General features: G+C 42.1%; 1 protein-coding gene across 1 annotated transcript in view; it reads right to left on the reverse strand.

The window, feature by feature from the left end:
• Positions 1-3,790, reverse strand: part of FAN1 (FANCD2 and FANCI associated nuclease 1) — a 47,584-nt gene extending 43,794 nt beyond the window's left edge. The window contains exons 1-2 of the mRNA XM_004391318.3: positions 3,624-3,790; positions 1,884-3,245 (exon numbers count right to left, since the gene is read on the reverse strand). Of these exons, the coding sequence (XP_004391375.2) occupies positions 1,884-3,090 (1,207 nt within the window). The 5' untranslated portion in view covers positions 3,091-3,245; positions 3,624-3,790. The remainder of the gene's footprint in view (positions 1-1,883; positions 3,246-3,623) is intronic.
• Between the last annotated feature and the right edge of the window lie 7,309 nt (positions 3,791-11,099).

The following is an 11,099-nucleotide window of genomic DNA, read 5'->3' on the forward strand; positions in this document are numbered from 1 at the left end:
GCCCCTTGAACCATCACCACAGGATGGGACAAGCACGCGGGATGGGGAGCTCTGGGCCAGCTCTGCTGCTTCTGGGTTGCGTGCAAGTCACTGACCCTCACGGAGTCTCCTCTGTTAAAAAGGGCAGGCGGGTGAAGGAACAATACCACCATCTCCCCAAAGTTGGTGGAAAGATTAAACAAGATATTCAATGTGTTATAAGGCATTAAAAAAAATTCAAATGTTGGTCATGACTGCTGGCCATTTCAGAACTTCTAAAAACCAAGGTCCCCACTTTTTCTTGATACCAATATTTCTCCTCCTTCAGAGGAGCTCTCCACAGAATTGCAGTTATTTTGCCCTCTGCTTTTAGTTTAATATGCATTATTCTATTTTTGGTTGATAAGAAACAAATCTAAAAGGAATCATCAAAAACCTGTCTAACTCTGGGAGGGCAGCTCTCTCTCTCTCTCTAGCTCAGTCATCTTGGGTCAAACTACTAAACCAACCTCTCCAGTCTCCGTTTCCCTTCACTGGACTACCTTGAAATTTCTTCCAACTCTAAAATGGTGTAATTGTAGGTTTTAAAATTTCAACACTGATTTTTTTTTTCCTTTAAAGAGGCAAAATCAATTAGCAGTAGTTTCCACACGCAGACATACTGGAAACGATTCTCCTTGGAACGCAGTACTGCGTAAGAGTATGTGGAACTTGTGCTCGGAAAACTGTTCCTGTTTTGCAATGACACCGAAGCCTGGAGCCACCAACCATTCAAACACACACTCACATTAACGCAGCCAGCACCCAGCCCAGATCCGTGGCCGCTCTGGGTGGAAGAGCCAACATGGTATCTCACATCCATCCCCTGGTGAGAACCCCAGAAGCAGAGAAGGAAGCCTTATGGATACCTTCCGTAACTGTGACCAGAGAAGTATTTTTCATATGTTAAAAAGACAAGGAATGCTATAATCATTGCCTTGTGTGAATTTTAAAATAAACATAATTCTCTGAATACGAGTAGTAATGTTCCATTTTTTTTTTTAATCTACTAAAGTGTCAGACATAGCTACATATTACTAGAGGATAGCGTCACCCACAAGTAAGCTTTCCCTACCCCCGAAGGGACTCGTTTGCAGCAGCCACCATGACCCGCTGGATTAGGGGTGCAGCACCGCAGGGTGGCTTCTGCTCCAAACCCACACCACTGGCTCACAGCCACCACCAGCAGCCACGGGATGGGGGCACAGACTAACACTTCGAAACGTACCGATTTAACTTGAATCTTTCTATTTCCTCCACACCTTGCCTTGAAAAGGCAGAGTCCAGGAACCCAAAACCTAAATGTTGCTGAAGTGTATATATATATGTCTATATATATACATATATATATATACACTATATATACATACACATATATAGACACATATATATATAGACATATACATATATATATGTGTCAAGTTTCGGGCTGGTTTTTTCCAGTAATTTTTTTTTTTAATTTTTGAGGAAATGGTCTAAGAAAAAATCACCGCACAGTCAGATTACATGCACAAATGCAAGAATGCTTTTCTAAGTCACACTGCATTTTTTTAATCTGCAAGAGGTTGTTTTACATCCATCAAATATATATATAAACAAAAAGCCACTGTTTCCATTATAACCAAAGTATTGCTTGTCAGGCATGATACTACAGGAGTGAACACCACCAGCACAAAGTCTTGTCTCGTTGACAGAGATCCTTACAGATACAAACCTTGTAGTAAGTTCTGACTCCCATAACAACATTGTACTCACAAAACCACAGTGACTCCTTCTGGTCATGCACTGACTGCCCATCACATCACTGCCAAAATCAGGACAGTAAATGGGAAACAAAAACTCAAAAGTAAATGGGCTTAAGATACCTGATAATCGATAAAACTTAGCTACAATTCCCTTCTCTTGCTCATCAAAGAGCATCATATCCTCTTCATTCTCAAGTACTGCTTTCAGCACCACCAGGAAACTCCGCAGGTAGTAAGGATGACTCGGTGGTGCTTGAGCTGTATCGGGAACACCACAGCTTGGGAGCTGCTCCAAAGGAATGCCACCAGTGATTTCATCCTGTAAGCTACTGTCACCTTCCAGAGGAACCGCTTGGATGTTACTCCACTCAGAAGCATCATTTGCAGAACTAAAAGATTTTCCTTCCAAATGCGACAACTGTGTTTTCGCTTCCATAGCAACAGTCATCTTCACTTCTTTACAACTACCTGCCTCACTTTTTTCAGCTTTCCCATCTACTCCTTTGATACTGTCCTGCTTTTCAACACTGTCTTGTGAAGTAGATGTTAATTCATTCCCAAGAGTTAAATCTGGTGAAAATAATGCAAGAGCATTATCTGAGAAGCCAGGGGTGAAGGCTGACTCCTCACATTCTTGGGTGGTCATCTGGCTGTCTGTTTCCATCATCTTACTGCCTCCTGCGGTATCTTCAGGAGCACACTCTTCTTTAAGAGAAGCACATCCAAAAACGTTTTCCTTTTGAGAAGAGTTCTCCAAAATTTGATCCTTGTCCTCCGTCTCTGAATTGCTGTCAACCAAGCTCTTAACCACTGTGGATAAGGAACTCTGTGGATTTGTAACTCTGTGATTTCCAAACTCCTCATTCTTCTCCATTGCTTTTTTAGCCTTTATGTATTTTCTAGACAATTTGGATGACAGGCTTCCCAAAGGAATGACTTTCACATTACGATTTCTCAGCTCATCTTTATCTCTGCACATAAAGTCATCATTACTTTTAAAGTAGACACTGGTCTGCTGTTTTATGATCTTTCTTGCCGAATCACTTTGGCCAGGGCTTAAACTCCTCTTTAGTGGTGATGATTTCTTTGGAGTTAAGTCAACATGAACGGGATCAATCTGAACGGCATCATCCTTGTCAGCACACATTTCATCAAGGTGCCGGTTTAAGTCATATCTTGGTATCATTTTACTACAAATGGGGCAGGCAAGTTTAGCAGGTGGTACATTGTTAAAATACGAAATAATAGAACTAGATCCTTTGTTTTTAGTTTTGCTGATTGATAAACTTCTACGAGGTGTTTTTTGCTCAGATTTCCCTTCTGACATTATGAGTATTAGAATAACCGGGTCTTTTGAGTAATAAAACCCAGGATACTTCAGGGGAAAGGCAGCAATGGTTTACTTTTACTTTCTTGACCTGAACTAATACAAAGTGGAATTCTATTCGACTTCATGTTATCCAGTTAGACAATGTCTTCTTTCTACAATATAAAACACACGTGAATTAAAAACATTTTTGGGAATTCAACAACAGAAAGAATAAAGCAAGCTCTAAAACATGAAATGACCCTTATCTCCTGGAATGAGGGAACTACCGTGAGCCTGGGAGAGAAGACCACGGCTCCGCACACAATCTTAAGTGTGCTGCTCCCCATAAATTGACAGAGATGGACATCTTAGGGTTAATTTCCAAGACCTCTTTAAGGTTCAGTTCTTAAAAAGGAAAATTTTGACTGTTCCAGATTCTTCCATAAAACTACTGTTAAAAAGTTTTCCCGGGAGAGATAATGACGTATCCGCACCACCCCGGGGGCCATTCTTGCCTCACAGGTTTGCACCGAAGAAACGCCTGCAGTCACCTGCATCTTTGGACACGCTTCGCGGCCACCACTCCGGCCTCCGCTACAGCGCCCAAAACAGCGGGTGAGCACTTCCCCTTCCCGGCCGGCACGTGTTTGCAGGACCAGGTACGGCCAGGGAGCCCACCTGAGGCTACGGGACCAACCCCCGGCCACCTGCCGGAACCCGCGCATCTGCACCCCTCCCCGCCCTCGCTGCAGCCCCGCCGCCCTGCGCCGCCGGCGCTCCGGGCCTGGCCGCTCCGGGCCTGGCCGCTCTGCGCCTACCACCTGGCTCAGCGCGCCCGCGCTCCCAGGCATTCCCAGCCGATCCCCGCGTCTCGGTTCGCCACAGGCTCGGCGAGTGGAGGCTCGAGTGATCGATGTCCGATCCCTTTCAGATTAAAAGCTTCCATCCTGTGTGGCTAAGGCTGGCTGAGCCCTCGAGGGAGACTTAGCCGCCTCGTTCCTTTCACACCTGGAGAAGCGCCTACCTCCTGCCAAGAAATGTTCCAGATATAGAAGATATGGCAGTGAACAAAACGCAAAACGGGGCGGGGTGGTGGTGGTGGTGGTAATCCCTGACTTTATGGAAGATACATTCTGGTGGGGGGAGATAGAGAAGAAACAAAAAATAAGCAGCTTATGAAATCAGAGGTAACAGAGGACCAGATAATGCAAGGCAGGGATTAACAAGCTTTTTCTGTAAAGGTCCAGATAGTGCATATTTAGGCTTTGCAGGTCGTATAGTCACTGTTGCAGCTACTCAACTCCACTGTTACAATGCGAAAGCTGCCACAGACAATATGTAAAAATGAGTGTGGCTGTGTTCCAATAAAACTTTATTGACAAAAATGGACAACGGCCTGATTTGCCCTCCAGCTATAGTTTGCTGACATTGCAGGTCATTGAATAGATTTTAGCTTTTACCTTTTTGAGTGAGATGGAATGAGGAGGCACTGAAAGATTTTTGAGTATGTGCTCAAAAAAGACCACCCTATTATGTTAAAAATAGTTGAGGGAGAGTGGACAAGAGCGGAAGCAGAGAAAACAGAAGCCTCATGCAGTAATCCAAGGCGAAAATATGGTGGTTTGGGTCAAGGTACTAGAATTGCAGCTTATAAGAAATAGATTCTGGATTTATTTTGAAGGTAGAACCAAAAGGATTTCCTCATGGTAAAGGATGTAAAGTATGAGAGAAAACTCTTAGGTCTTTGCCCTAGCAACTGGAAGGATAGAGGGGAAAGATCTAGACTTCAGTTTTGGACATGTAAGTTAGAGATGCCAGTTACATTCTTGTGGATTAAAAGACACTTGAATTTATGAATCTGGAGTTCAAGGAAGAGGTCAGTCTGGAAATATAAATTTGGGAGTCATCAGGATTTATATAGTATTAACATGGGACCAGGGAGCAACTGTAGACAAAGAATTAAAAGATCAGAGGTGGGGCAAGATAGCAAAGTGAGTGGACGTTCCCATTTATTCCCCCAGCAACTAACTCACTGGACAACGACTGAAAACAAACACAGACTGAGATCTCAGAACTCCAATAGCAGCCGAGGTATTGGAGAGTCAGGGTGAGTCCAGAAGCGGGGGAGAGGTGGAATGGGGTTGGCTCAGAATCTAGGAGACCCTACCAGCTCACTGGGAGTGCTTCCTCATCATGACCATTTGGGGACAGGGCTGGGTAACACCCTAAACAGGGAATACAGAAAAGGAGCTAATCTGAGGAAGCTCTAGCCCAGTTTTTTTTTTTTAAGGCAGCACAAATTGGCTGTGGGTGTTCATGGGCCATGCAATTGGGAGGGGATAAAGGGAGACTGTGGCACAGCATGAGAGTGCTGTTGAATCTCACTGAAGCCCAAGATGGACAGGCACTAGGACCAGGAGAAACTACAAGGGCAGAAGTGCGAAGGGAATACTTCAGACTGACAGGGACAAAGGAAACGGCCAAAAGTGGGTCACTATTGGAGGGCCTGTGTAGGGGCGCCTGTGAGGAAAAGACATAGACAGTCTCACACGGCCACCACAGGGAAGTCCAGCCCCAATGCTTACATCAGCATCTCCAACTAATCCCCCTCCCATACGTGTATATTGAATTCCAGAGACCAAGCATACAGAACTCCTGAACCAGCACTGGAAAAAACATAAGGATAAGAGTGCCATCTAAGGGTTCTCAGGAGAAGACTTCATGCCCACTGCCGCTGAGTCATTCTGACTACTAGTGAACCTGCGGGGCAGAGGGAAGCTATCCCATGGATTTCCTGGGTCTGTGAGTCTTTGCAGAGGTGGTCTCCCAGATCTTTCTCTTGAGGAGCGGCTGGTGGGTATGGGCCAAGGCCTTTTGGTCAGCAGCTGGATACTTTGGCACTGTGCCACCAGGGTGCCCAATGAGAAAATTTTCACACAATAGAGCACAAAATTTAAAGCTAAATAAATTTTAAAAAAGATAATTAAGTGGCTCGAGTTCAACAAAAGATAGTAAAACATACAAAATCATAAGAAAAGAAGGAACAATGAAAAACAAAACATGAAGAAGAGGAAATCTCTCCCATAGAAGCCAGAATAATGCAAAGAATTGACAATTTTCAGACTATGGTGCCAAATATGTTTAAAGAAAGGAAAAAGCACACTGAAAACAAAATAGAGGAGATAAGGAAACAAAGGAATAATGGGAGATTTAACAAAAAAACTGAAAACAAAAAAAGCAAAGGGAACTACTGGAACTGAAGAATAGAAAAATAGAAAAAAGCAAGAGCATTGATGGGTGTAGAGGCTCTGATGAGTGTGGAGCATTGATGTGTGTAGATGTTTAATTCAAAAAATAATCTGCGTTAGAAAAAGCAAGAGAAACAACAATAGTCAAACGGACAGAAGAAAGAATAAGTAAACTAGAAGACAATATAACTGAACTTATCAAGTCTCAAGAGAAAAGAACAAAGAAAAGTGAACAAACCCAAAAGGAAATGTGGGTTAAATAAAGAATCTAACATTAGAATTATGGAATCCCTGAGCACCTTCAGCAAAATTTTACTTATGTGTGATATTAATGATATTGTTTGATAATTTCCACATTCTGTTGGATTACCTTTCTTTGGAATGGACAGAAACATGGATCTTTTCCAATCAGCTGGCCAGGTAGCTGTCTTCCAGATTTCTTGACATAGTCGAGTGACCACCTCCAGTGTTGCATCCGTTTGTTGAAACATCTCAATTGGTATTCTGTCAATTCCTGGAGGCTGGTTTTTTGCCACTGCCTTCAGAGTAGCTTGGATTTCTTCCTTCAGTACCATCAGTTCTTGACAATATGGTACCTCCTGAAATGGATGAACATTGACCAATTCTTTTTGGTACAGTGACTGTATTCCTTCTATATTCTTTTGATACTTCCCGCTTCATTCAATATTTTCCCCCATAGAATCCTTCAATATTGCAACTCGAGGCTTGAATTTTTTCTTCAGTTCTTTCAGCTTGAGAAACGTCGAGCGTGTTCTTTCCTTTTGGTTTTCTAACTCTAGGTCTTTGCACATTTCATTATAATAGTTTACTTTGTCTTCTTGTGCCAGCCATTGAAATCTTCGGTTTAGTTCTTTTATTTCATCATTTCTTCCATTTGCTTTAGCTACTCTACGTTCAAGAGCAACTTTCAGAGTCTCTTCTGACATCCATTTTGGTCTTTTCTTTCTTTCCTGTCTTTTTAATGACTTTTTGCTTTCTTCATGTATGATGTCCTTTCACAACTCATCTGGTCTTCAGATATTAGTGTTCAATGAGTCAAATCTATTCTCGAGACTCAGGTGGGATATACACAAGGTCATATTTTGGCTCTCCTGGACACACTCTAATTTTCTTCAGCTTCAACTTGAACTTGCATATGAGCAATTGATTGTCTGTTCCATAGCCAGCCCCTGACCTTGTTCTGACGATATTGAGCTTTTCCACCATCTTTTTCCACAGATGTAGTTGATTTGATTCCTGGCAAGGTCCATGTGTATAGTTGCCATTTACATTGTTAAAAAAAATGTATTTGCAATGAAGAAGTTTTTGGTCTTGCAAAATTCTGTCATGTGATCTCCAGCATTTCTATCACCAAGGCCTTATTTTCCCACTACTTAGTCTTCTTTGTTTCCAACTTTCGCATTCCAATCACAGTAATTATCAGTGCATCTTGATTGCATGTTTGATCAGTTTCAGACTGCAGAAGTTGGTATAAATCTTCAATTTCCTCATCTTTGGCATTAGTGGTTGGTGCATAAATTTGAATAATAATAGTCATATTAACTGGTCTTCCCTGTAAGTGTATGGATATTATCATACTTTGTACATTCCATGTTCTGATTGTTCATGAAAGTGTGCAGCTGTTTCTTCTCATTTTAAGTCATGCCACCCCAGCAAATGAAGGTCCCAAAAGCTTGACTGCATCCATGTCATTAAGGTCAACTCTACTTTGAGCAGGCAGCTCTTCCCCAGTTGTGTTTTGAGTGCCTTCCAACATGAGGGGCTCATTTCCAGCACTATACCAGACAGTGTTCCACTGCTATTCATAAGGTTTCCACTGGCCAATTTTTCAGAGGTAAACCACCAGTTCCTTCTTTCTAGTCTGTCTTAGTCTGGAAGCTCCACTGAAATTTGTCCACCATGGATGACCTTGCTGGTATGTGAAATACCAGTGGCATAGCTCCCAGCATCACAGCAACACACAAGCCACCACAGTACAACAACTGACAGACAAGTAGGGAATGTTATGTATAACAGAACAAAACATTGCCCAGTCCTGCACTGTCCTCAAGATCGTAGCTATGTTTGACCCCATTGTTGCAGCCACTGTGTCAATCCATCTCATGGATGGTTTCCCTCATTTTCACTGACACTCTGATTTACCAAACAGGATGTCCATTTTAGTGACTAGTTTTTCCTGATGAAGTGTCGAAAGTAAGTAACATGAAGTCTCAACATCTTTGCTTCTAAGGAGCTTTCTGACTGTACTTCACCAAGATGGACTTTGTTTTTCTGGCAGTCCACAGCGTATTCAATATTCTTCGCCAACACCACAATTCCAATTCTTCTTCTGTCTTCTTTTTTTTATTGTCAAGCTTCTATATGCATATGAAGTGATTGAAAATACCCTGACTTTGATCAGGTGTGGCTTGCCTTTTCGTTTTCATTATTTTTAAGGTGGAAAACATGATGATATGTTTATATGATGATTAAAAAAAACCTAAGCTAGTGCCATAGAGTCAATTCTGACTCATAATGACCTTAAAGGACAAAATAGAACTGCCCCATAGCGTTTCCAAGCAGCAGCTGGTGGATTCAAACTGCTGACCTTTTGGTAAGCAGCCATAGCTCTTAACCACCGCACCACCAGGGCTGGTGATAGGAATGATAAAAAAGAGTGAAAATTACATAGAACTGGGAGACAAAGAATTACTGGAGGAATGTCCTTGGGTAGGTGAGGGGCTAGATACTGTTCACAAGTGGAGGGGTAAGCCTTAGGTAAGAGCATAAACATGTCATCCATACCAACAGGAGGAAAGGCAGAGTGTGAGGGCACAAATGCTCATAGGTGGGTAACACATTCTTCTCTGGTTGCTTCTGTTTTCTCAGTGAATAAGAAACAAAGTTGTCAGCCAAGAGTTAAGATGGAGCAGAGTGTTTGGAGATTCTAGGGAAGAGGAAAAATTACAACATGATCATGTAGAAAAGTGTGAGAGTGAATGGGCAAGGAAAATAGAGAATGATTGCCAGCAGCATTTATAGACTACCTGAAGTTAGTGATCATGAATTTAAAGTAAGACCTGGGAGTGGAGCTGTATTTTTTCTATAGCCACATTGAGTCACACAGGTGCAGAAATGGAGAAGGTGGAGAGGTGGATTTAGCCATAGTTGGTTTCTTTAACAAGCAAGTTTGGAGAAACAAGAGAAAAGCAAAGGAGTTGAGACTTTATGCAAGGAAGCAATTAAAATGTTGGTTAAGGATGGAATAGGAACATATAGGTGAGAGTGGGTAAGGGACAATGAATAGTTGGTGGGATCAATGGACTGGATGTCCCAGTAGGGTTGAAGGATTGTTCAGTTGGGATTCTGAAATGAGTGAGCTGGTGGGATAGGAGGTGACTGCCAGAGAGTCGGATGTCTGGAATTGAGATAAAGGAGAATATGCAGTTACAGGAAACTAGTATAAGATCAAAAGAAACCAGTATAAGATAATGTGTGTGTATGGCTGAAATAGGGTGCGGGACAAGATCACTGAAAGGAAGGTCAGGGAATGAGAAACTAGGATTTGGGAAGGATCATATACATGTAGATTGAAATCACCAAGAATTAAGACAGGACTAGGTTAGAGAGTAGCAGTGTGTCAGGAGCTATAATCATCATGGAATGAGAAGAGTGATTGTGTGGGTTGGAGGACAGTATGGGTGGTTGGTAGATAACTATAACAAAGAGAGGTAGAGATATGACCTGATGACTTGAGATTCAAAGATGGGAGCTGAAGGGCTTAGAGAAGCTGAGAGAGAATGGTCTGGAGATGGCAATGAGAAGTAAGGATTGGGATGTGAGGGGGAAAAACAATCACTTCAAAAAAGCTGCTGAAGAAGTATTGTCGTCAGTGGAGATTATGGTTTGTCTTATCTGCAGGTGTTCATAGACATTTTGGGTCATGGAATCCTTTGCTGGCACGGTGAATCTTATGGACCCAATTTCAAAACAATGTTTTTATTAATTCATAAAATAGGCAGACTTTTGCTTCCAGTTAAGATATAATAACAGGAACCAAAGTCACACTCCTGCCTTAAACAACTAGAAAACCAGACAAATATGTGAAATAAAGATTTTCAGACATTTTAAAGAGGCAGTGCAGGATTGTTGTCCCTGAGAGGGGAAACGAGTGACACCAGTGCTTGCGCCAGCTTACTGCTTGGAAGCAGTTTCCATTCCACAGCACAGACGGTCTTGCTGAGTTGAGGAGACAGAGCTCAGAGTTCAGACAGGCCAAGGTGGCTAGAATTTGTGGGGCAGAATATCAGGGAGGACAAGGCTGCACCTCTCTAATGTACTGGAGATCTAAAGAGGAGTCACCTTGAGTCTGGATAATGATTTACACCTACCTGAGGCTAGGGAAAGAACCACCAGAGAAAAGATAGTTCAATTCCCAGAGCCCTAGACTAAAGGCTGCTTTGGACTTACCCTAACTAAGTTTAAAAGCAAGTCTCTAAAGGATACAACTGATTCCAGGTAATAAAACAGTACACCAGAACAAAATCCAAACTATTTAAAAGAATATAACAAATCCAGTATTCAACATTGTAAGTATCATAGTGCACTGAGGAATGGCTGACTGGACTATCCATAGATGGAAAAATGAATTGGATCCCTACCTCACACCACATACAAAGATCAACGCTAGATGGATTAAGGTAATAAATGTGAAAAGCAAAACCTTAAAACTTTTAGAAGAAAATATAAGAGAATATCTTTATGATTGTGAGGATATTT

This window comes from Trichechus manatus, unplaced genomic scaffold, assembly GCF_000243295.1.
Source record: "Trichechus manatus latirostris isolate Lorelei unplaced genomic scaffold, TriManLat1.0 scaffold00019, whole genome shotgun sequence".
NCBI lineage: Eukaryota > Metazoa > Chordata > Mammalia > Sirenia > Trichechidae > Trichechus > Trichechus manatus.